The sequence below is a fragment of the Gasterosteus aculeatus genome, chromosome 13 (genome assembly GCF_964276395.1).
Source record: "Gasterosteus aculeatus chromosome 13, fGasAcu3.hap1.1, whole genome shotgun sequence".
Classification (NCBI taxonomy): domain Eukaryota; kingdom Metazoa; phylum Chordata; class Actinopteri; order Perciformes; family Gasterosteidae; genus Gasterosteus; species Gasterosteus aculeatus.
In genome coordinates this window covers 15729347-15756974 of record NC_135701.1, presented here as the reverse complement: position 1 = coordinate 15756974, position 27628 = coordinate 15729347, and the positions used below count along the sequence as shown (strand labels likewise).

At 41.8% G+C, this 27628-nt stretch overlaps 1 protein-coding gene across 1 annotated transcript in view; it reads right to left on the bottom strand.

The window, feature by feature from the left end:
* The window catches only part of LOC120830349 (transmembrane protein 132C), a 95767-nt gene that overhangs the window by 62820 nt on the left and 5319 nt on the right, over nucleotides 1-27628 (bottom strand). Inside the window, exon 2 of the mRNA XM_040194921.2 lies at nucleotides 14057-14945. Within this exon, the coding sequence (XP_040050855.2) occupies nucleotides 14057-14945 (889 nt within the window). The remainder of the gene's footprint in view (nucleotides 1-14056; nucleotides 14946-27628) is intronic.

The following is a 27628-nucleotide window of genomic DNA, read 5'->3' as shown; positions in this document are numbered from 1 at the left end:
CGGTTAATAGCCATTTCCTCCAAAGATTGAAGAAACTGTTCCTCCTCTTCTAGTGGAAAAGATTATTACAGAAGGTAGAGAATGAAATTTTAGTAAGGGAGCTTGCAATTTGATAATGCAGATCTCTGCTCCATTTTCTGCTTGGGGTCGACCAAATGTGGAAATGGTTGATCAATATAGTACAGTTGGCAAAAGAGAAATGGATATACGTGACAAACATATGCATGCATACGGAATTATGTTGACGTTGGAGACCGATGCTATCCGTTAGAACACTATCCACAGGTCTTTTCGCACTATTACTGTCATCTTAAACCAACATTAGCGACTTTGCTTGAAGTATTTGTGCTTTCCCTCCTCACAGGTTTCAGTGGATGGAGGTTCTGTATTGCGAGGTTACTACTTGCAGTATTTGAATAATTTCCTTTCATAGGAATTAAACGTATTGTACATCTTGTACGCTGTTCATTCTGTTTACATGGCATCCATTGCTGTCCCTGAGGTTTCTTCCCTTTCTTTCCCCATCAAAAGTTTTTTCATTTTGTGAGGGTTTCGGGACAGTTATGGGTACGGACTGTAAAGCCCTCTAAAGCTAATTTGTAAGTTGCGATTTTGGGCTATACAATATTAAATGAATTTATTTGAATTTAATTAAACGCAACAGAAAATACGGACCCTTAGACAAAAACAACCTGATAGGAAATATAAAGCCCAGCAGAAAGAAGGGCTTGTGTTTTCAGCTGCATCAACAGCACAGTACAGGGCAGGATGTTCTGTATTACAGTGTATGAGCATGTAAATCCATACTGTGCTGGAACACAAACGTACGTTAAAAGACACATGGTGTTTTCCTCACTCTTAACAATTGAGACACATGACATTTAGAACAGATGCAATAACTACGCTGGGGACGTATGCTGGGTAGTAAAACGATGGGTGCTGCTGGACGAAGGAAGCGAGAGCATCAGTGGGTGGGAAAGTGGGAGCAGCTGACGTCAAAAATGCAGGTGGCATCGTAATTATTGACTGTGCACGTGCGTGGCCTCAGAAAGGTGCAGTATACACAAATACTCGTCCCCTTGTTTTCACCCACACAAATATAATCACAGACTCACAACACGCCCACAAAGGAAAACTCAAATAGATGCAGCTTACATAAAGTAAAACATCCAGGTCTGAAGCTATGTGCTTATATTATTCTGTTATAGTTTTTCTTCCCTGTGGTACGCATCTTTATGTTTACTATGGTAGGATTATTCCCCACTCATCTGGTTTGTACTATTTCTCCCATGCAGGTTGACCTTGTGTCGTCTCATCGGTCGACTCAGTGGTTGATGCTGGTTCCGTCCTGAGAGTTCAGCTCAATGCCAGCATGTTAAATTCAAGAGCTTAGCATTTGATTGTACGTGAGCGCTGCTATTATTAATCCAGAGAAAAGCTGAAACAGAAGGACTTAAAAATGAAATGGATTACAACTCAGCAAAGATGGGTAACATGCAGATTTTCGGTTTGGTTGCTTAACAACACTGAATTGTAAACAAACAATGCTTCAGCAACAATTAGAAGTTCCAAAATCTCTAAAATACAAGTGATTCTTCCCATGTTGTTATTTTCTTTTTCCGTGATGTGTGGCTCACTACGTACTGATCCGGAGTCAGTGTGTGTGTGTCACTGTGCTTTTGGCAGACAGGCTATAGAGACGGCGACGGGGGGATTTGAGACGAGCTGATCTCACTTTGTGAGTTCTAAAGCACCTTCAGCTGAAACGTTGACCCCGGACCGCATCAACACCGAGGTGTTTACTGATTTAGAACCGGTTCCCGTTTAGAGCCAGATTTTAGGGGGGCTTCCTTACACCTAAGTTAAACATTCTTTTTACATTCTTTCTCACCTGTATGTTAAGAATGAAAAGAATATGACAGAATAAAGGGAATAAATGAACGGTCCAGAGGCCCAATGTGGTCCTTTGGATACTCACTGTCGGGAGAACCCCAGAGGCAGCTTTAACTGCTTTGCCAGGTGTTTTAATTTGCATGGACAGTTTTTGTGATGATGTAGCAACCGAGATGTAGTGAAACACCTTTAAAGGTGTTTAGTTGAGATCACAATGAAGGCCATGTTCATGAAAAAGTGTGGTCCGAGCAAAGGGTGCAGGAAGAGGGAGGGTAGGTCAGTTGGGATGGGGTCATTGGTTCCCAAACGTAACGTCCCCGTTCCGATAAGACGTGGCTGGTGTGATTGTAAGTCTCAAGTCTCTGGCATGACATGTGCCAATCAGAAGGTTGGACACACGTTCGCATTGATGTGAATGTTTGACAGGTACTGTTCTTTTACTAAAGTAACATTTCCCATTCAGCACTTTTACTTGTAGTGGAATGGTATTCCTACTTTTACATTAAAAGTCGATATTTAAAAAAATCTATTCCGACACCATTATACCATTTTACTTCTGCCTTTTCTGTTGTATAATCCAGTTTGTTTCAGTCATAAGTCTGTTTTAATGCTGGCCTGATTGATTCTGATTGATTCGTAGGGGAAAGACCATTTTCACCCGAGTCAGAAAGATGAGCTGGTAGCCATTAAAGTTGAGTGATTCCTGCATGCTGTTCAGCATTGTGGGTGCATTGTTTCATGGCCACCGCGTACTACATCTGTACTACATCTGTAGATGCAGACGTTGGTTTTAGTATCGGGCACTTATGCTTGATATGCTTGATACTGGCACTGCACAAAAGCAGGATGGGAAAAGAGAAGAACCTGCCTCGGGTATGGAGGTATAATGGCACTGTGCCTGGAACCATTGACTTGATGCGGTTCTGCTCCGGGGGGGCCGTCATCACTGGGCTCTGTCTGTCTCGGGTGAGCAGAGCTGTTGTTAGCTGTAGGTTTTACTGGCCTGATCCCTGGATGCAGACGGCCAAACTATAGTTGATACACAAGATGGGGATGAACCAAATTATTTCTACATCCAAAGTGGCCACCAACAGACTTTGGACTTGCGCCTGTCGTCAGAATCACATTATGTGCAAAACATCGGATTTGCAAGGCAACCCGTGAGCCAAGAAAAAGGATTGTGAATAGTCAGTTAATTAGTTTTTCTCGGCCCACCTGGTGCTGAGAGTGTAGCGTTTGTACTGATTGGCGTTTTCGGATCGTTACACTATAAATCGGTTCCCGTGGATTGGAAGGGTGTCAAGAATCAGATTCCATTTAAATGTCTGTTATTTCAAATATGGGACGCACATTTTTATCAATTGTAGATTATAGACCAAAGCATATATTACAGTATATAAAAGTGTAATGACAAAGAAGGATCATTTCAAAGCGCTCACAGCATGTTCTCTGTCTGACTTCAAACTCTATAAACTAGAGAGACGGAACCAGATGCCATCTGCGATGTTCAATGGGCACAAATTTCAAGAAACTATTCTTCAATAATTAAACCCTTTTGTTATTTTGGTTGATGTCTGTATTAGAGGGAATGGTCTAAATATTAAATTAGCTGTCAATGAATAGATTTACAGTTTGGGAAAATATGTCCCTTTGTATTCATTAAGATGATATTATTAATACCACACTCATGTGAGAGTGTGGATACGTTCCAACTCTTTGGCAGGAAACCAAATAAGACTATTTAAAAAAAGAGATAAACCAAACTGCCATGTGGTCTACGTGAAGATTAAGCATAAACAGGTAAAGAGGAAGAATGCATCCACATAAAAAATGTCCTGTCTAACAAATTGAATCTCCTAGGCATCTGATGAAAAGCTAATCCTTTATTTCTATTCTTATATCTGCATGTCAGAAGAATGTTGTATTGAAAGAGCCCTTAAGAATCACCACGTTAATAACCAGACTACTTTTTTATTTACTCCCCACAACAGCAACAATGCAGCTAACCAAGATAATCAGCCACTGTCAGTGAACACGTTGCTGCAAGTGCCAGTGGTGATATAATACATCCAGTTGAGGTGCCAATTACACAGTTTTAAAGGCACATTAAAGCCCTTGAAAATAAATAAGGAAACCATTCCATTTTTTTCTTGTTGTGTCTCCAACAAACGGCATTAAGTCATTTTTTTTCTTCTTCTCTACACTGTGAATATGCTGAGCATCATTCAAGGCCGGATGGACGGGACATTAAAAGCGAGTCAAGAAGTCGAGGTCTGAGTCTAGTCTGCGCGTCAAACTTTGCCTGCAGTTACATCATGCAGGTGCAGATGAATTCTCTTTAATGATGAATGGCAATGCTTTCCAATTGAAAACGCTCCATCAACATTTAAATGAGGAATTTGGCAACAACAACTATTAACACAAGCCAGAAAAAATCCATACAATACTTACTCTACATTAAACATGAAGCTGCCCTCTAACAGGCTTTAGCTTAGAGACTGTAATTAATTGCAAGAGAAAAGCTTTGATCATGTTTATGCTTGGAAAGGAACAAACGTAAGTGTAAGTGAAAGACTTGGGACTGAATAAGCTGACCTGCTACTTAGTGCTTAATAACAGAGGGAATTATTGTAATCAAATTCAGTCATTCTTCAAAGGCATGATTACTTTGCATGTAAATGATGAGAGCGGGAACGTATTGAGATCTTTGAAGCTCTGTTCTTATCAGTCGTGTGAGCTTGGCCTCTATTAGCCCTCATACAACATGCTATTAGCGCGTCGATTTTACCCGTAATGGTCGCTTACAAATGTAATCAGTGGATCTAACAGAAAGATAAATAATCTTTATGTAAACTATGGAGGGGTCGGGCGGAGAAGTGCTTGGACGACACTGACACTGCTGCCGAAAGCCAAGATGGAGTTGTTCATCTCTCACCATGAAGGTCATGGAGCGATATTTGTCTATAAATGCTAAACAGGAAATGGGATTTTTTGAACACAACAGCCTTAATTGTATTTTTTACAAAAAATATAAAAATACTAGAGGACAAGGTAACAGGCAACATGGTGCAACTGAAACAGAGAGGATATTACTGGTTATTTATGAGGAAAAGTAAATGTATTGAGCTCAAATGACTCTTTACGTAATATGTTTTTTTGCTGTTTTTGATGATAGTTATTCTTGGCTGATGGCTTCGGCTGTTAAACATGTTCCCTGATGTTGGACCTGTTTGCTCAGTTAGTTTGCTAAGCTTTACATTAGGAGAACACACCCACTACACTATTAGACATATTACTATTATTATATTTAAACATCAACCCTTACATGCACATGTGGAGGAGGAGATTGCTCTCAGAAGGAAACTGTCATATATGTTGGTGAAGTTTGTGTTTGTGTCCCATCTTACGTCTGATTTTGATACTTCCTGTTTTATTGTGGCGTCTAAACCCAATCTCGTTTCAGGTGCCTTGCCCTTCCTCAGGTGTCTCCTGTCGATTGTCTCCCCTGATTCCTAATTGTCTCCACCTGTTCCCTCACCTCCCTCATGGATACTTATTGTCTGCGTCTACCTTTGTCCTCTGCCAGTGTGTCTTGTAGTCGTACATGTCCACACCCGCGTTCGTATTAGTTTGGGAAAAGATCATTGCAATATTGTATCATTAGATATAGGAATAATTGGATTATTGAACTACTGTATTTAGGCAAGGCAAGGCAATTTTATTTGTATAGCGCTTTTCATACACAAGGCAGACTCAAAGTGCTTCACATCATAACATTTCATACAATAAAGTGAAATAAAATGCAGGAATTAAAAAACAATTAAAAACAGCAAATAAAATTATAAATTCAAATCTTATTTAAATTGTTTAATTAAAGGCAGAGGTTAAAAGTGCAATGTAGGTCAAGTTTAGCAGAAGGCGAAGCTGAACATAAAAGTTTTCAGTCTTGTTTTAAACGTGGTCAGAGTTGGGGCAAGTCTTAAATCTTCAGGAAGTTTATTCCAGCTGTTTGTTGCGTAGTAACTAAATGATGCTTTCCCATGATTTGTATTTACTCTGGGAATCACTAACAGATTGGTGTCAGAAGATCTTAGTGATCTTGAGGGCTTATGTGGTGGAAGCATATCAGTGATATACTTTGGCCCTAAACCATGTAGTGATTTATATGTGAGCAGTAGGATTTTGAAATTAATTCTCTGATATACTGGGAGCCAATGTAAGGATTTAAGAATTGGTGTAATGTGCTCACATTTTTTGGTCTTTGTTAGAACTCTAGCAGCAGCGTTCTGAACAAGCTGGAGCTGCCTGACAGTTTTTTTTGGAAGACCTGCAAGGAGACCATTACAATAGTCTAGCCTACTAGTTATAAAGGCATGTACAAGTGAGCTGACATGAGCCCTCTAAGTCGTGCTTCATTTTTGAGGTGGTAGTAGGCCGATTTTGTTACTGATTTGATGTGACTCTCCAAGTGTAAATCTGAATCCATAATAACCCCCAGATTTCTGGCTTTATTTGATGTTTTCAGGGACAGAGAGTGAATAAATAAATCTCTAGCAGTCAACCCTCTCTGCGTCCTTGTCCTCCGACTCCGGCCTGACTGACAGAAACATTCTGGAAACTTTGAGGTGTTCAAACATCATCCAGCAATATCTTAATAAAGCACCTAAAAATAATTATTTATCTTGGTTTTTCATGTATTTAATACTACTTTAAAGGTTTTTGTCTCCCTTATAGAGTTGCAAGTTGTAAAGGTTTATAATTATGTCAAAACTACTGAATGTCATGTCCAACCATACCGTACTAAGAGGTATATTCCTTTTCTGCACAAAAAACGCTTCATGGACATATATGAAAGCTGTTCCTGCATGTGCTGTGTATTCCTCGGCTCCTTCCAGGTGGAGAAAGCGGAGCGAGCCGAGGCGGATGACAGGACCCCCCGTGGAGCTGCGTGGGATCGATGGGGCCTGGATGTGGGAGCTGTGCACCAATCCCCTGCTCTATTACAGTGTTTCCACCTCTCCCTCCACCCGGATTTTGCCAGCGGTGCTTGTTAACAGGACCTCAGTGGCTGGCGAGGCCGCGTGCTCTAGCTGCTTATGGAAATGGGAGAAATTTTAAATAGGCAAGCTCAACATAAGAGACGTTGATGCTTGAGACCCCCCCGTGTTGCTGCCTTAATGAAAACATGAGGGGACTCCTCACTCTGCGAAAACAAAGTAGCTCCTAAAAATCCTGCTGCTGTGCGCTGTTGTTGTTGTTGTTGTTGTTTTTTAAGGAAAGCATATTATTGCATCCAAAACAGTTCAGAAACTCTCTGCTGTGTTATAATAAATGAAGAACTTAGTTGGGAATGCACAAGACATCCGCTGCAAGTTGCCAAATCCCTCACCAACTAAATATAAACAAACTAGCGAGAAATGATTCATTATAACTGGGAGACATCTGACGAGATTTAATGCACGTTTGAAGCCGCTTTCTTAGATACGTTTAGTCGTGACCGTCCATATTTTGTCCCCGAGTGGCTCTTTCCCCCTCACTTTCAAATGGAGATTTTTTTTATTTAGCAAAATGGCTCGTGGCTTCAATGCCTTCCGATAAAAAGACAAGGCATTTTCTTAGTCTTTCATCATGTATTCTCTGCAGAAGCACCCCAGTGGTTGTTGATTCAGACGCCGCTCACAGCCGGCGATGATGGCTTTCAGATGCGATTGCGCTGTGATGAATGGATTCGTGTGTCCAATGAGTTGATCTGTGTGTCGGGATCTTGCGTCTTCTAGGGAACCAGCTTCCATTTATGTTCTCGTTTTCATTGCGAGCAGTTATTCCTTTTATTTCCACAAATTAGTTTACTGAAACCTTCGTCTCGAGCCGTTCCTGGTCAGCTGATCATTCAAACAACAAGCTTTCCGCAAATTGGTGATTTGTAACGAAGTACATTTACTCACGGACTTCAAGTGCAAATTAAAAACAAGGTGCTCATGGCTGACCTCACTTAGCCTATAGGCAATCGTGTTATTGATTTAAAAGAATACATTATTCTGTTTAATGTGCTGTTTAATTAGACTCAAGGAGACAGATCTTTCTGACATATTTAGTACACATAATTAGAGTGTCATGAGAATTACAATTGGCACGTGTAAGCCTCCATAGTGAGAGGGAGGACAGTATGGGGAGTCCGTTCTTCAGCTGAAATGATTAGTTGATTAATACATTAATCATTAATAATTTAGTCAATCATTTTAGTCAATTATCAAGGAAAAATGTGAATGTAACTAAGCAAAAAATTCTTTCTCTCTGAACATTTTGAGACAATTCTTCACTATGTTTTAAAGTGTATAAGGTACCACTGAACTGGGACTGGAGCGTTTAACACTTTTCCTGTCTTCTATCTCTACTTTAGGCGCCTGCCTCTTGCATACATTAGTCTTTGTTGTCCATCAGTACACATAATGGAGCGTAATGGCAGATCACTTGTTCACTGGTGCACTTCCTTGTAAAGACGAGGCAAATTGATTCCATCACAGTCGCTGGTGCCGTACTTTTAGTATTCACGGGGCGGGCATGGCGCAGCGCTCAGACGTGTCAGCAAACCACCAAGAACACTTCTGAACGCACACAAATGCTCCCGCACCACCACAGACCCACATGCACGCACAATGAAACGGCTGCCGGTTTTATTGAAATTTGTTTGCAAACACGTGTTTTGGGAGAATGTTCTGCAAGGGAGGCCAACGATTAAATAAACCACAGCAGCGTGGAGCCAGTTGGCAAACAATCAGCTAAAAGACAACAGTCACGTACGTCTGCACACAACTCGCCTGCATCTGCCGTACATTATGCTTCACACACACAGACACACACAGTGCATTCAAGCATGTTAGCACAGCGTCCACATCCTTTTACTACGAACACAACGTAGATGTAAGTACAACCACAGTTATTAGTTCTGCACTGACTACAACACAGAATTCATTCAGTCATTGAAACCAATTTAATCCTTAATCTTTTTCGTTTTAGAGGCTCAAGGTCCACGCATATTTTTTTTTACTAGATTGAGACCTACATTATTAGAGCGATTGCATGAAGCACCAAAAAGGCTGATTTCTCTGTTGGCTGAAATGTTTAAGATTTTGTCATTATGGGCACAAATTTGGTGATTTTCTATATAGAAGTGCTGCGTGTGTGTTCCTATGCTCTTTTTATCCACACTCGGGTTAGTGGGGCCGTGGTCCCGATCTGGAACAGACAGTTATATCTTCATTCTTCCTGTGGAGAGTTTTAAACCAGTATGTTTTGTATGTCCAGAGTCCGTGTTTGTCAGTAAAAGGGGCGATTTGAGCTCTTTGAAGCAAACATTTACATCCAAAACGAAGAACGGAAAAATGAACAATCAAAGAGCATGATTTTGCTTTTCTAATATAATAGATAATATTTTTTCTTGATGACATCATCACAATGCATGTCACACTTGACATGCACTTCATGCATGACAATTTATAACTTTTCTAACATTAAGTACTTTATTTTAAGATTATCTTTTTAAGATTTCGGTTAAAGGCCTTTTTTTGATATTAAGGAACATTTCTTTAGGATTTGTAATTTAAAATGAATCAAAACTGGTCAATAATCAATTAATTTCAGGAATCAAATCGTAATTTGATTTCAGGTCAGCTGTTGACTACATACAGAAATAAATACAACTATTGGGCCGAACACGGACTAAATCGAGTCATAAGACATATTGTAACGTTCCGGACGTTTGCACGAGGAAGGAAAAGTAATCGAATACCCACTAATCTTCACCACCTACAATGGTTCATTTTCATGCCTCCTTTTTCAAACAAGTTGTCTCAAGGGTGTTGTTCTATATTGAGTTATTCAGGCGATAAGTGTTGCGTTTGTTCTATCAGCCATGGGGATGATTTAAAGTGGCAACGTCCAGCATTCAGAGCACACATTAAGCAGCTATGTCGTAATGTCGACCTGAGCCAGGGAGGAAGTCGCCCCCCCCCCGTGTGTGTTGTTCTACCAGCTTCTTCTTGCTTTGCTGCCATAGTCGGTCGCAAAACAAGGTGCATATGTACTTGCTGTAACACGCAGCCCCCCACCTCCAACCCCAATTGTTTTCAAACGGCCTCCAACAGCCTGTCACCCGCAGTGTGAGTGCTCCCTTACTTCAGCCGAGCAGGGGGAGAGCTTTCAGTCCGGTAAATAATAAACAACAAGGTTATTAATACAATATCCTCAGGAGACCGTGAAATGTTGTGTTACTTAAATCGACTAATCCCCTGTTGAAATAATGCTTGAGCCCGGCCGGGGAGGACAATGCACATGTAATGACCCTCACTGCACAGTGACTCATGCTGCACGGCAGCACTGCACCAAGACAGAAAATAAAGCCGTTTCCTTACTTGCAGGTTTTCTTCATTTTCTTTATAGAACTAGAGACTGCCGGAGGAGAGAAAAAAATCTTTAAAATAATTTTCTTCTCTGCATTTAATTTGCAGAGGAACTTCTATGGAGTGGTAATTATGAATTATCAATAACATAGAACAATCTACATCTTGTGCAGTGGTACCAGAAAACATATTATGGTAATGAGCTTATATATTAGTGCATTTTCAATTTTCATTCCTTTATTCGCCTCCACACCGCCGTGCAAAATGTGCTGGTGTGCAGAAATGTCTTTGAAGGAGTGACTCTTGCTCGTGATGAAACAGCTGTACTGTAGACTACGACGTGATACTGCGTCTCATTCAGCACAACAAAGCAGGGAGATATCAAAGAAGGAACACAGCAAAGGAAGACACTGCTGCCAAGGAGTTAATCCTGTCTAATCCAGCTTTGTTCACAGCAATTTATATTTAATGACATCCTTTGACATTGACAAGACATTTTAATGGCATCATAAGAGGTTATGTATAATAATTCCCTGTACTTTCAATTTTCACAAGATGTTTATTTATTAAAAGGATGTGTAAACTTGTAGACAACATCATAAACTATCTTAATGTAATTAACTGTAACTAAATTATGGTTTTAGTTCAACACTAATAATATACTGCTGATATTGATACAAATTTACAGAAATTTCTACTCCGAAACAAGTAGTAAGAAGTTAGTAAGATCCAAAAGGGTGTTTGCTCAGCAGTTTGCTCATAAAGCTTCCTGAAATCATTTGTGATACAGGAATATATAAATAATGTTGACAATCTGACATGGAAATTGGCTTGGCTTTGTTTAAACACCCATAATATTGTGAGGCGAATTAAAACCAAATGTTTTTGTCAATTTTGAAGAAAATGAGAAGTATGGCTTAAATTTTTGAACTAAACTAAGCATGAACATTTGGTGAACACTGCTGCTTAAGTACCTTTTACTATCAGGGGAATATTTTTGAACATGGTGGTTTCCTCCTCCCTTGACATTGGTGCCATGCTGATGATGATGATTTGTTTGTACCAATTAGTTTTTCTCCAGTAGACAATGGCTTTTCAAGGAAATTATAAAAAAACTCACATATCAGGAGGACTTATGATAGTGACTAAAAGCAGCAACTATTAGTCCCTCTAAAGCCGAGCAAAGTAAACCACAGTAAAATAAGTTTCTGAGTGACAGAGCCATTAACACAGAGGAGGTCGTATCAAATCAGAAGCCATCAAATTAAAAGCAACATGTCAAGACTGAAATACCCCAGTAAGTCACACCATGCTGGGAGTCTACAAAGCAATAAATTGGCCGAATGATTAGCTATTAAAAGTATGTGAAATTAACTTTTATTGCATATCGTCTATCACAGCATGAGCCTTTCAGCATAATGGATAAGACGAAGGTGAAATCTTAATTGGGGAAAGGGAAATAATTATTAAAGGGGTGGAGGGACATTTTACATTTTCTTTTGACTTTACCCTTTTGTGTTGTTTTCCTATGCCCACACTGGTGTGGGCAAAGTGTGACGGACTTTGATTTAATTATTAAATGCATTAAACCGGCACATGCAATAAACACGTAGAACTGAAGTGGCAGAAGGTCTGTTTGACAGATTTTACAGCATCGTAAGCTCATTTCGCATTTAGGGCTACGCGGCCAACAATGAGCTAACACAGAAGTGTGCGGCACAGAGATGATAATGATGTTGTGAATATAGAGATCAAAGTCTTCTCTCTGGTGATTACGTGTCATAACAAATGCACGTACGAGGACAGTCTTATCACCCAGGACCACACAGAGGATTTTCATATCTGCCCGCTCTCAGATGGCCAACCTGTGCCCGCCGCCGTGTGCGGCGCTGCCAAATAAAAGCACCGCAGGCGTCGCCCGTGTGGCCAGCCCGGCCTGCTTATTTCACTGATGAAAGGGGAGTTCCTCCATTTAGAAAATGGAGAAAAACAAAAAAAAAGTTTCCAAAGCCTTATCGGTCCAGAAAAGAACGCATTTGGTAATTCACTGAAACACAAGAAGCAGTCTGGAGAATTTTAACTTGTTCCAACTTCACAGCTCACAGCTTAAATTTTGTGTATTATGTAGACTGTATTTTTTGAGCTTGGTAAATTATATTCATGCTTTAACAACCGTGGGAGGAAAAGGAGTGTGGAGCAGCTTTTTATGAACCATAATCTTCATTTTAAAATGGCCTGTGTGCTTTTTACCTTGAACAAGCAGAAAACCCTCTTATTCAGCAGGCGGCCTGTTTCATTGACACAGGTTGACAAATGGACCATCGTTGCTGCCTCTTGGTAGGGTTTTATTTCTTCCAAAACCGGTGTGATTAATACCGGATTCAGTCATTACACTAATGGACTTGCGTTTTAATTAATTGCATTGCATGTTAATTATCTAAATCATTGTGTCTCAACTGTTCACTGTAATTAGTATCTCCACTCAATCAAGCCATGTCCGAGAGATAATCCTGCTTTTTTACTGTGGCAGGAATTCTTTGTTACCTCATAATATAAAACAACATCCAGATTGCAGTTACTATGAAGATTAACTTTTTTTTACTAAACCCATGAAGCTATTTTGGGGCAGAGACCAACGCATTAATCTGTGCTGAGAAGACGTTTTCCAAATTATCTTTATTGGTCTAACTGGGCTATAATAATAACAGTAAGACAATTCACAAGGACGATTTCATCATCATGTGCTCCATACACATAATGAGGGCCACTTCTGCCGAGAAAATATCAGCATTTTTTTTCCAGACAGTTATTCTCTACACTGTAGAAAAACGGAGACTAAAACTTCCCAGGGGAGCAGCAGATTTTACACTGGAGATATATAATATTGGGAAACGCAACAGAATTAACCTGAACACTAATAACACACAGAATAACATTACGCATTGTAAATGTATTCTTATATTTGTTTGGCCCAAAATCTGCTTTTTGTCAGGTTCATCAGCCGGAAATCAGGACTCACATGCAGATCAGCAGATTCAAGCAAAAATTTAGTCACAAAAGACACACGCAGGGAAACACAGGTTTTTGCACACAAACCAACAAGGAATAAAAAAAACGACAAGGAGACAAGGGACACGCATGGTCTAAATCCACTAGGGAGGTGCAGGTTATTGGAGCAGGAAACGAATCACACATGACGGCCAATCACAGAGGGAGGAGAAAACAAACCAGGGCAGGAAGGGGAGTTTACTCAAATTTGTCAATTATTATATGAAACACGAGAAGCTCAAATGTGCTGACTCTCAACACTCGTTTGGATTTCCAATAGAGCCGATCAGACGGTGGAGTTGCTGTCACCAGCTTGAGTTTGCATTCACGCTGTCAAACCACTTCACGATCAATACTGATTTGATCGAGGGACCACAGTGCGGCAGCACAGGAATTGCTGTTGACCTTGTTTAGCGGGTTGCGTTTATGAGCTGTGATCAAACCGTGATTTAATCTGATTCAGTTTTATGACTTCAGAAAAATGAAGAAACTACAACTAAGTTGTAATTGTGATGAAACACGATATGAGTGATCCACATAGGAGTGATCCATCTGTGATGCCCAGTCTTAGCGTTTGCTGATTTAATATATAAAAAGAGACAGGAAAGAATGAGTGGGCGAAAAATGAGTCAACAGGCACCGACTGCAGAGCCTGAGACGGAGAAAAGTCTGCAGCCAGAGACTTCACAGAAGAAGAGAAAGCAAAGGGCTCCTACCTGAGAGTAAACATCTCCACGGGAGAGTCGGCCGACGCGGTGATGAAGGCAGAGACGGTTTCCCTCTGTCTGACGGGCGCTGCCGGCACCATGACCATAAAGTTGTTGTCGAGCCTGTGCGCGGCGAGGGGCGGCGCGGGGGGATTCTGGTAGAGCCTCACGCCGCCAATCCTGCGCAGCGGCGTGGAGGTGTAGGAGCCGAACAACCCTTCCTGGCTCGAGCGGACAAAGGTGTCCTTCCTGGCCTCCTCCGAGTGGCACTCCCCTGCGTCCGTGGACTGCAGCGTGTAGTAGAGCTCCACCGCCGTGCCCTCGGACGCTTCGAGGTTCCTCTGGCGTCCCGGCACTACGCTGGGCGGGCTGAACCAGCTGGCCAGGGGCTCCAGCTCGGCCACGCACAGCCCCAGCCCGCCCTTGAGCTGGCACGTGCCGCGCACCTCCTGGGTTTCGTGGAAGGCAAACATGTGCACGCAGGGCAGCTTGTCGATGGCGCTGTAGTCGTCCCAGTCCCTGCCTGCGACGTAAAACAGCACCTGGACCCTGGGCTTGGCCAGGTGAATCCTGGTGTCCATGATGAAGGTCTGGACCTTCCAGTTGAAGGTGAAAACAGAAGAGGCGGGAAACGTCCCCGGGCTCTGTAGGAGCTCCAAGGGGACCTGCTGCTCCACGGAGAGAGGCCCGTAGCTGGTGTTCATTGAGGGCAAACTCCTGGCCTGGTAGATAAAGAAGGGCTCAGTCCGGGACATCAGGCTGGAGTTCCTCATGAAGTCCTGGTTGGCTTCCTTCAGGAAGAACGCCAAGTCCGCGTTCAGCACCTGGTAGTTGACAGGCAAGTACGTGGGGAGGGAGGAATATCTCTGCAGTCCCTCTAAGACTCGACAGTCGGCAACTAAAAGACAGAAAAGAACTCAAAATTCAGGGCGGGTTAGCAGAACTGGAGGATAGTGAGTGACAGTCTTTTGAAGCAGTACCAATCTGGTACAACACAACCATAATACGCATAATGTTCTTCTCCAGTAGGTCAAGTGGCCCCGCTTACACACCTTGACCAACACGAATAGTGCTTTTCCGTGATTGGCCAGTGGGAGATGACAGACTCTTATACTATGTTATTGGTCCAACACAATTAGATTATTACAAACAATTGTAATAGCTGTTTAGCAAATCATCTTTATTCCACATAATTGTAAAGCGGATTTGTGCCCTTTTGCCAAGTTTCCTTTCCTATTGCCACTCGTGGAGGAACAGCACAGCCTGCATAGAAAAAAAAGATTTCTAATCACAATAAGAACGTGCTTTGACCTTCCTCTCAAGAGCAATCTGCTCTGTGATTACACTCAGCGTTCCACAATCCTCCTGCTGGCTGCCGGAGGATTTCTTTCCTCTCATCATCTGTGTAAATCAATGTCCTCACAGTTTACAAATCAGACCGGGCTTTGTGATTCATGGTGACCCTCTTGACCTCAGGGCTGCTGTCCCACTGGCAGCACACGGGTGCAGGCCGGCTCTGACCCCTGACCAGCACCCAGGGAGCACCGGTCCTACCTGAGGCACCAGTTAGCTTCTCCAGAGTGAAACGCCCTGATCCTCGTCGGTACACCAGGGAACACACCTTTCTGAACAACTGGGCAATTTGTATTTTTCCTGAACCAGCAGGAGCCTCGTGTTATTTGTGTCCGTGGGTTTTGTGCTGCTGACAAATGAAAAGCTTGATAGTCCCGCAAGAACAGAACAGTCAGGAACAAAGTCGTACTCGGGTCCCTTGGTACTGTGGTAATGTTACTCTCACTCTCACGTAGATGCCAAAATGTCTGAAGTGAAAGAAAAGTGTTCTCCAAGATGCTCTCCATCACTGGACAGCGCACATTACTCTTATATTCAAATGACATGTTTCCCAGCTGACAAAAAGGAATAAAATGTGCTCAGACTTTTGCTTGTACTGAAAACACTGATCCGCTGCAAGGAATAATTAAAAGAATTGTATATTAAGTTGCTGATTTATAAGTGGATCTGTCATTGTATGTTTTACTTATAGATGTTACATTGTGCAGCAGACAGAGGCTGTTGTAATGTATTCATCTGCAGGGACCAAATTATCCATTATTTAGAATATTATGAATACATTACAAATAATGAACCTCTAAAAGAGTGCTCTGTTAATATTTGATGCCAGCAAATAGATCAAATCAAGAACCAGACTAAATAAATGAATCTCTAACTATTTAAAATTACATCTGCTGCAGCTAATGTGTACAATCAAAAAAGTAATTTGAATGCAACCTAAAGAAAAGCAGCAAGGAACATATTGTGTACAAAATAAATCTAAAGTAAGAAAATATGCTGGTGAAAAGGGGAAAATCCATCAATAATAAGGATCTTGATATGTCTGGATTTACGGTGGGGCTAATTATTTATTTTGGACTCTACCACTAACTACTACTAACAAAAAAGGTTTAACTTCAACCATACTTTTTTAATTGGTTCAATCCATGCTTCTGTTTTTATATTCTGTGTATTCCTGTGTACGTGTACGCGCCCCTAAACAATGGCCAGGTAGTTGGGTCTGAAAAACAAAACTGCAAAATAATCCTATTTTCGGACCAACAAAGCCTGGAAATATCCAAACCCAATTGCAGCATAATACAGAATTAGTATGCCTGTGTTAAATATTGGAATAAATTAATCATACAAAGCTTTCAAGATGTATAGTTCCCTTCTTTGTTTTGGGGAGGAGAAATCGAAAAACACATAAACTCTAGCAGTTCTTTGTTTTTGGGGCAGCGGGGGTTTAGCTCAGAGAACTGGACCCCCTGAGAGAATAATGATGTAGCCACTCCTGTTTAATAAAAGCTCTCGTCTCCTGCTGGGGCCCCTATTGGCTGGTTATGACGTCCCTTCGGCCACTTTACTTGGTTTTACTGGACACTGAGCGTCTGTTTGACAAGATTAATTGGACTTTTGGAAAAGAATGCTCAGTGTTTTCTTCCATTTGATACAACTTACTTAGTTAATACCATTCCAAATCCCAGTAACAATAGTTTGATTACTTACAGTTTAGCTTGTCTCCTGTCTTACCAGCAGGGTGAGACAAGGGTTGATGATTCTGCCCTCCGTTGACCCATCACAAAATAAATGACCAAATTACAGTAACTGTGTAAGAAGTAATGATAATAGTTGCTGTTACATTTCAAGAATTATTTGAGGTTTGGCAGTCGTATTTGCTGAAAAATATGGCGACTTGGAGCGATATACTGTAACTATTAGCTGGCAGAGAAATGCTAAGGCAGAGGACAATATACTGAGAAAAATGCATATTTCAGCATACAATTTATAATCCACATGTATAATTAAATCTCCCTATTGTGTGAAATTAAATTGTAAAACATTTTGCTGAGCCGGATAAACTCAAATGTTTGGGGCTCTTTCTTCATTTCCAGTCTTTTAACAAGATGGGTTTTTTTCTTTCTCTCTGCATGGAAAGGCTGTTGAGGATATATTTCCTCATAACACAGCTGCCACGACCAAAATACAGAGGAAGGTTGCAATCGTATCGAGTCTCAGAATCTGCAATCTCTGCCGTCACGGTTGCAGGTTGTGTGTAAGGTTGGTTGTGTACAAGCGTGCAGCGTGTGTGAGGCTCACCCAAAAATGTTACAATTAGTTCCGTCACTTTAAAACATCTGACGCCACTGCTACGCTCAATTTAAGCTCTCCAGTTGCTGATGTTAACAGCCAGAGGTTTTCCTGTCAGACATGGCTGTGTAGAGATGTGCAGGGGAGGGGGGGGGGCAGGTCTCAGGTGAGCGCAAACTAGCCAAGCAGCACTCCTCCTGTACCCAACCTCATACGGGGGCCCACGCATCCTGCCATCGGGGCTCCGCGCTAGGACATGTGGAGCTGGAATGGGACCAGCGGAGCGGAAGAGCAGCCTTCACACCCGCAGGAGTGGAGTAAATGAAAAGCCACAATAAAAAAAGGACACCGGGGAAGGAGAGGCAGCGTTCCCGCTGTCCACGCCTGGCCGTTGTAGTATGGGTGGACACAGAAGATGAAGGTTGCCTGTCCATATGCTCCATCACGCATGTCAGGACAGAGGAGAAAACAAGGCGCAAGGACAGAAGGCTCAATATAACGTAGCAGAAGTAGGTGGTGAGCAACGACGGGCAGAGTGATAGAGAAACGGTCCTGTGATGTCTGGATTCTCTTAAGATGTTCACTTTTGAATGATCACCTTCAGGGGGTCACAGACAATATGATTTTTAAGGGCATTATTGCAAAGCTGCTGTTTGTCGAGGTTTACAATTACAATGCCTTTGACCCGCATCGTGACCCTGAATCATTCTGAGCTTTGTCATGAATGCCAAACAGTACAGTCTTAAACATGAGGGATGACTGAAAGCGCTCTGGTCCCGTTGAATTACCCACATCATATTTCTCTCCATGTTCAATTAATAAGGGCTATTGAATTTGTGACCGTGCGTCAAGAATAATAATTACACTTCTTCCCTTCGAGGATCATTTGCTGATGATTTATGCTTTTCAGTCACCAGAAAATCCCAGAAAGAGGGACTGAAAAAAGAATCAATACATGACATAGTAGGGTTTTACTTCATGCCGGCATCCAAAGGAGAGAAATCATTTGGGCGCAGAGACGCCTGTGGAGTCTGCCAGCTCACAAGTGAGAGTCTGGAGGATCAAGGTAGGGCGACAATACAAAGTTTGGAAATCTTCCGAGGGAGTAGTGAACACAGATGACTCTTCATCTAGGAGATGAGCTGAATCCAATGCACAATGATTTCAGTCAGTTTAAATTAGTGTGCGTGTGTGTGTGTGTACTCGCAGACTACAGAGGGACCTGCTGGGGCTGTTTGTTGCCTCGCCGCTAATGGATGGCCACATTCAAGACACTAAGAGCTAATAAAGAGTAATGGCCGTGTGGCACCACAGGGGAGGAGGACGAGCTATTTTGAGTTCATGAGAGAAAGCATCATCTCGGGGATTAAAGAGTATCGACCGGTGAAGAGTAAACACTGCCATGCCCCGCTGCAAGAGACAACCCCAAATGGCCGCCGCTGTTAGTGGGATGTTCAGTGGAGGATTGGGGGGGGACGTCTTTAAAGGGGATGCTGAGAAGAGCCTCCCAGGTGCTGCGAGGAGGCCTGATACGTCTGGATCCGTGTCACCGCAAGAAGAAACTGCAAACTGGGTGGCGAGAACCCTGAGCATCCTGGGCGTCCTTGGGGCAGAGGACAACGCCTCCTTTGTGCCACCCGGTGCACATGGCTGGAGGGGAAAGGGGGTTGAGAGCTGTTGGCTTGGATGGGGAAAACGTGAGACAAGAACATATCTGTTTGCCAATCAGTATTCACACGGCCCCCTCCGGACTTCTCGAAAAAACATAAACTGAGCTTCCTAAATGAATCTCTTTCCCTCACACGGGCCGTTATTGCAAAGCGATATCGTAAATCAGGTTAAATAACGAGGCATTCGCCGGGCAGGGCTCAGTCGGCCTCTTTGTGAGCGCAGAGGGACAGTTAATGGTGATCGAGCTGTGTTAGCGCAGAGGGGTACAAACACCACCAGGACTTATTGGCCACCAACTGATTTGAGCCGGCTTGGAAATTAAACATTTTAAACGGCAAATAGGATTCTAGGGGCAGATTACCTGAGAATTGATTGCAATCAAATTAAATTCAGATCGGTTACAGTAATTCACTTTTCAATGTTCTCCAACTCAATCATAGCTGCCCTCCTTCAGTGTTATCAACAAGAAATGATGTGAACACTGCAACCAAATAAAATCAATCAGATTGAGCATCTTTTAAAATGCTGCTCAAAAATGAAGCAGTGTGATGTCATAATAACAATAGTTGGGAATCAAGCTATAATATTTCTCTGAAGACACATCATCACAAACTTTTACAAAACCAGCGAAAAACATAACTTCAAAGTTCACAATGAACAATGAAGCCCAAATCTTTGGAGGGTTTGCAGAGGGACCTTGGAATTATAGCTGTAAAATCCCTGAATAACTTAAATCAGTTCATATTGTCGGTACAAATATCTTTTCTTTCCAGCAAGGTGGGAAATGAAAGAGTCCTGTGCCAGAGTGTCTTTGTTTGCTTAAGTACTTTCTGATCCAGCCGTGCTCCTTTACTGGTAAACCTCTGTATAACGCCCACATGGAGGGTGATGCATTCTGCCTGCAGCCCTCCTGACACCGAGTCCCAATAAATGCAGCCGCATTGCGAGACGCTGTGTTAATGAATGTACAGTAGTCTTATCTTTGAGTTCTTAAGAATATTTCCCAAGTTTTACTGCGCCATACAATAGGTGCATCGCTGATGAATTGACAATTATAATAATCAATTATGAATCATAATTGACCCTGATTGGATCATACTTTGCTGTACTATTAGCTTGTAAATGTCTTTATTTTTAAACTTGATAGATTTTCTGAGCAGACTTGGAAGGCGTAGGCGTTACACGTATTCAAGTTTGGTACAAAGATGCTAATGGAGAGAAACAGATGTGGATTCGGGCCAGGTGGTGAAAACAGAGGCAAACATTTCATCTCAAGGAAGAAATGAAGGGTTGTGAATTTAGGATAATTTGCACAGAGCAAGCAGCTGAAAGTACTGGGATATTTGGAAGTTAGAAAACGATTTAAGAGGACGATTTAGGATAAAGGAGTTTGTAGTTGGTTGTGGAGTCTGTCTTTGTCAGCTGTCAGTAAAACCAATGCCTTTTTGGTGTGTGTAGGCTGTGGACTGTTGCTAATGGAAAAATTTCCCCTGTGCGTATGTATGAACCTTTAAAATGAACAAAAGACCATTAATAAACCTTGGCTCCAAAAAGAAAACCAGAAGAAGTTTTTTTTTCACTTGAACAAAGCTGCTGATGTTTACTTGAGTTAAGTCAAACGTCATTGCTTTGAAATGCGACATTAGGACTCCTCTGTCAGCAGCGGCATTGGTGTTTTGACACATTTCATTACCTCTCTATAATTCATTTGCACTACGCCGCTGCATCCATCATCCGTCAGAAGGAACGAGTCCAGATCACACCGCTCCGATCTGCTGTTTACGGCCGCTTGCTTGTGAGACAGCACGTTGGCCGGCAGGAGACGGCAATAGTTCAGCAACATCTGGCATCGCGGGAGTGTGGGATTTTAGTTTAACCCTCGTCATCAGCAGTCGGGTTACTTTTCCCTGAAGTCGATGTCGTCTTGTTTGCTGTACTTTGCTTGCAGCTCACGGGCTGTTTTCTGCACAGATAGAAACACTTAAGGTATCTTACACCTCGGAGTCTATAGGGACTTTTAACCTTCACACATGTACTCATTAAGAAGTATTGTCATTGCGGGTTGTTTTATGCATCAAAACATCCCTCGTTATATACTCTATATTAAGAATTTTCAAATCCATGGAAACATTAAAAAAGGATGTTTTTTCCCCCTCTACACTAGTTTCCATCTATTCAACGCTGTTTCGCTGTCTTTTGAAAAGAGCTTTTTTTTTTTTGCAGCTCCAGATGGTTTGACTTCAAAATCAGATTAGAAACTAACTCCATGAACAAGAACATGTATTTTGGGACAGCGGAAAGAAAGCTATTGAAGCATTTTGAGTGAAATGTTTCTATTTAAGACTTGATCAGATTGCTTTCACACTCATTGACTAAATGTCTTAAAGACATATTTAGCGATGTGACAGAGCACATTTTGTTTAGCCTTTGTCCAGCTGCCGAGGTGTATTATATTCCAATGACTGACAGCAACTCACTCTGAACTTCAAGAAACGAGTCTGTAGGAATCCTAGAAGAGACGATTCCCGTTGCCTGAACTTTAACACACGTGGCCTTTCCATTGTGTCAAAAAAAAAAATAATAGAAAAGGGAACAAAAGCTTATTAAAATTTACTGTTTGAGTTAATCCTCAATGGGCCAAGCCGAAGTACCACAGGTTTCCCTGGCTAACTAATGTCAGTGTGGAAAGCAGAGAAGAGAGAGGGGACACCAATTATTATGAAGCCTCGTGCTCCTGTAAATTCATCTTGGCATATTACATTAATCCTTTTAGCCATCAGACCTCGCTGCAGAATTTTAATGTATTTCACCCCAAAAAATAACATTCACAAGCTCTGTTTTCAATGTTTGGCTTCGGAAAAATATGTCAAAGAAGAAAACCTTTAATGCTGTTGTAGTAGAGACAAAATATAAATATAAATCATTAGTAAAAATGAATTAAAACCCCCAGAAAAACGTTACCATCAAACCCACTGCCAGTGTGGTCGAGAACACTGTGATAAGAGCTAGCTGGCACATCCTAAAGTAAATATGCTAAACATGCTTGCAATAATGTTACCGACGTGTCCCAGATGTCCCTTGAACAACATATAACCGAAAGTCCCAAAATTAGCTTTGGAGAACTGCGACGCACTATTCCTGCAGGTGATAATGAGCTCCGGCCTTTTGGGGTGTCTCCACTCACTTCTCTGACATTACTCTGAGTACCATTAAATACTCCAGTGAGAGTGTTTATCGCCCGTTCCTTATCCACCTCAGACTGCTGCAGAGGAGCTGCGCCGCCTCCATCAGACAGCTGAGGTCCTGGTGCTGCCAGGTGTAAAATATTACTAACTGTATAACTTTGACACAGCGGCCTGTGGTTGGCTGCCTTCGTAAATTAATTCATGCACTAAAAATTGTGCTATAAAAACATCACATTACATTACCAGTGTTGCCAGAAATCTGTATGCCACTCATGCCTAAGACAAGACAGTGATGTCTATGTAAATGTGATACTGAAAGGGCCGTTCATTTTTGAGAAGTGGAAGATTCATCACTATGAGCAACTTCTGCATTTACTAATAGAACATTTGCCACTTACATGCGATAGCATTTTTGGGGCTATTAGCAGTGGTGTAATTTGGTTTCCATTATCCACACTAAATGATTCAGCATTTCAGTTCCATGCACGCGGGGTCCCGAACTTCCTTACTCAGAAACGGACCCAAAAAAAAGTAAGCAGTCCTTTTTCAGAAGACTGACAGTAAGTTATTCTACACTTTATGCTCGAAGGCTGGATCTGTTTTTGAAAGTTGGTCTGAACCACAAAGCGCTAATAAAGGAAAAGTAGAACACAGTTGAAACTGCAGTCAAGGATACAGTGTGTCGGGTGAATCTGTTATGAAAAGCTTTCAAAGAAATGTCACGCATGTATATCCAAAATGTAAAAACCGGTCCATGTTGCTCATATTGGTGGTTTTTCCAGAAAATGGACCATTTTTTATGAGGGGGTTTGTGGCTTTTATTTTGGTCATAAAAGCCATGTAAGAAAATCTTCAACCAAGAGTGAGTGTAAAGACCACGAACTTTCATGGGATGTAATTCTTCTTCTACAGTGAGTCTTTTTCTTACAACATGAAGAGATACACCAAAAATAAGTTCACAAGTTCACTTCCCGGTTCTTTCTGGGAGATTGTGTGCAACTCCTGATCTCTTATGGAATAAATCATTCTCATATACGCTACACTTCCAGGTGTTATGTACTCTACATCCTGCTGTGTGAGAGGATCTGTATTTATGTGTTTGTGTTTCTTAGTGTTTGTCTCAGTATCAAGCTCTTGGTCCCTGTGACGCATCACGGAGTCTCTCATCTGTCCTCATTCGCAGCAGACTGTGTTGTCTCTGAGATCAACCGCCCTCTATCTGCTGGTCAGCTCACTTTACACTTCCAGACATCCTGCCGCAGGTCAGATCCTGAATATTTCTCTGGATGAACAACTCTGGCTTCCATTTCTGGAAAAGCAGAAAAGCGGCTACACGCTTTAGCTGTTTCAAAAAGGTCCTTTCTCCATGCGGTTCCTTTTTCTCTGCTTTTTCCCTTTGCTTGCTTCGAGAATGCAAGGTAGTGTGTTAGTCCCTCTAGACAAGCAATAAGAAATAGACGGAGAAATGCTGTACAGAATTTCTTTTTTTCCAATCAACTGTTTTGTGGTCTTGTGGTTTCTTCACTCTCGAGGGCCAAATTACCCATTCTACCCATGGCATGCGCAATTAACGATGGAACCCTGATTACATCGCTCAATTTCAGCAGCCGCCTTAGTCCCAAAACATCTAATTACCGGGCATTCACGCAACGATCTTCAAGATTCTCTGTGAAAACACAAAACAGCATGACACAAGACAAGCCAACGCAAGCCAACAGGGCGAGCACTTCCCAACTGCTTATTTGCGCTCATCTCTGGCTCCTACAGCGGGATAGTTAGAGGATTCTCTGAGCAAATCATAGAGGTCTCCATCACAATTCTGCACATCCTGCCAAGAGATATCACAGCACCAAAAAGATTCAAATTAGATCTCGATATTAGTTCAGCAACATGGTTCTATGCTACCAAAAGGCTTTTTTTCTTTAATGCTGCAAAGCTTTTAATGGATGCAAATTCCATATTAGCCTTCCTCCACTGGCTGCCAATAATGGCCAGAGTCAATTATGAGATTTTAATCAGCAGCTTCAACAAAGTCAATGATCTGCATCCAGCCAACATTACAGAACTTTAATAATTATTTAGTTAGTTCTTACTCGTGGGTAGCTTTTAGGTGATGCCCCCCATGTACGTAGGTAACAGGTAACTGGCAGGAAAGTTGTCTGTTAAGTCGAATGTGCAATAAATGTATTTGTGTCATAAAAATCAATCATTAGTTTTATAAAACTAAAATGTTAGATTCAAATAAAATGTTGGCCTTCTCAATAGTAGCGACATTTTGTATTTCCCAAATCAATTTAAACTAACATTTTTCGGGGCTAACCCTTCGTGATTATTGTCTCAGTGTGGTTTGACACTTTCCCAAAAAGCGTGAAATTGAAGGCCTCGCGGGTCAGGAGGAGAATCTGCCGCAGCAGATAGCGAAGCCTGTTGCGGCTCGTTCTGAACCGCTCACTGTCAGCGCCGCCGCTGCCTCGCCGCCGCACCACGGGGACAATGACTCGCTATTGCCATGGTATCCACGTTGTGACCGGACAAATCAAATCCTCCTTTATCATCAGCTTACTGCCCTCCGGGGTGAGAGAAACAAAGAAGCATCAACCCTCCAAGCTGCCCCCCCCCAAAAAAAAACAACAGAAGGCTGCTGCGGGACAGCGAGGGGAAAGACGAACGACAGCGTGGAATTGTTGCTGCGCTTTTTATATCCATAAAGTGCGTGAGAGGACTCTTGGGATGGTTGTCTATGGACGCAGTCGCGCTGACTCACTCGAGGGAGTTCATTAAGTCCGAGCAACTCTTGTCTAACTTGTACACTGATTGTACTCTGAGGTGGCCATTACTTTCTCCCTGATTAGATGCTGGTGATTGTGTCAAGACTGATTGGGAACACAGACCCACACTGCCATTCCAATTACAGAGAGTACCATCCAGCCAATGGTCAAAGAGCCTATTTTAGGTCATTTAAATTGAACTGAGTTGTAATGAATGAACAAATGATTGATCTCCTGGCAGTTTATGTTGGGTATTGGCTTTAAAAGTCATATCAGAAAAAATCATTCTTTTACCCCTCTCGGTCTAAATTAAAAGCATATTGATAAATGCTCACGTATAAATACTGAACACACTGAGCGTGTTGTATGTGTTGTATGTGTATATTGCAGTTTCTCATCAAGGATTTATTGTGAACGTTATTTGTACATAAACACAAAACATCAGTGAACATTTTGAATAGATATCCCTTAAATGTGGTTATTAAATCTGAACGCAATCAATATTTTTCTGTTAACAATGGAGCGTGACTATCGCTGAGAGCTCGCTAATGGCAACAAACGGAACCGACTCCGCTTCCCTCGGAACGTTTTCCACTTCATTGTTAATTCAATCTCATCAACTGCATTTGCAATTGAATTGCAGCTGTTTTCAACGTTAAAACCAGTACTTGCAACCTGCGAAGCACGAAAGAGCAGACAAACACAATTAGCAACTGGCTAATCAACACAATGGAGCATTTAGCGGGTAAAGAGCGAGGTATTTCCCCCGGGGGTTTGTGGAGACCAAAACAGTTTAAAAGAGTGTCCTGAAACACGTCTTCAGCTGAATGCTGATGTTGCTCTGTGACTGCTGGAAGTTAGGTTACGGTTTGCCAACGCGGTTAAGGCCCAATCACAAAGAGGCACAGCGCAACATCATCCACCAGCTCAGGTTTAGGTTTACACTCGTTATCCCTGTTTGTACCCTGTAGTACTTTTTTTAAGTCCATACCTTTGTCCTTATATACACATCCAAAAACCTAACATCAGCCATCATGTCGGCCCACACGACTCAGCAGATCTGAGCAATGCAACTGTAACACAACATTAGTGACAAGGCCTAATGCATGTGTGATGTTTATGATTGAAATTCAATTTCACATTAATACAAGGTTTAATTTCAGTAAATATTTTCATTAGTTAACCTGCAGAGGACATACGCACAGTAAAACACTCTCGTAGTAGTTGATTTGAAGGTATTTGTTTGGATGGTAGCTGACATTGTACCAGATTTACATTACCAGTGTTTCTGCTGTGTTGCTCTGTTTATTGGTCATCATTTGTTCCAATAAATGATAACAGAAATGTTAATAATAACTAGCTTTTAGGCACCACTGTTGATATTCATAATTACAAGCCAAGCATGTACTTGATCACTCAGATTATATTTTGAACACAATGGTGGAAAAGCTCAAATATGAATCTGTGACGCCACAGATGGACTGTACAAGAAGCCTGATCGCCTGTTCGTAAAAATGTATATGAAAATCTTGAACATACAAATTCGTAGTGATACATACTAAATAAATACGGACTGCAACTGATGACGTCACCCTATTCAAAGTGAATGGGGACCTGCACCCCGTAAACACACTTCGTGAAGTCTAACGATGTAAAATAAACGTGTTATGATTGCATTTTAACGAGAAATCAATGTTAAATTGTAAGAATCAAATACTAACCCAAACCCCCTCAAAAAATCCAACATGGCAGAGAGACGTTCACTCAAGAATCCAACATGGTCCGCCATGTTGTTCACTGAAGGGGCGGGGTTAACCACCGCCAGTTCGTATTACAAATATGTATGTTCTAGATTTTCGTATACATTTTTACGAACAGGTTTTGGAGATCACGTTGGTACAAGGGACTAAACAAACATCTACATATTCAAAACAAATCGTAGTTTTAAGGCCGATGTTTTGGAATTACTGCATGACTCTCAGTCACAAAGAGGTGCACGGCTCCCGTTTAACACAATCTCAACAATCAATCAGCCACCCGATGAAGAAGTCAATGGGCCTTGACAATATGTGCCTGTCATATCACTGCCTCTAATGCATTAAGCCCTGATGCTTCTGAGAGACAGCCAGGTGCTCCTCTCTCTCAGATGTAGTGACAGCCTATTGTCCTATTGTCCAGCACCCTGCCTGTGACAATTCAGATGGAAAATGCAAAACCAATCGCGTTATAGATGCAAATGCGAGGGAAGCGCGACTTTGCGAAGAAAGAAAAACAGGAAATATGCCTCAATATTTGTTATACAAAATGTGTTTAAC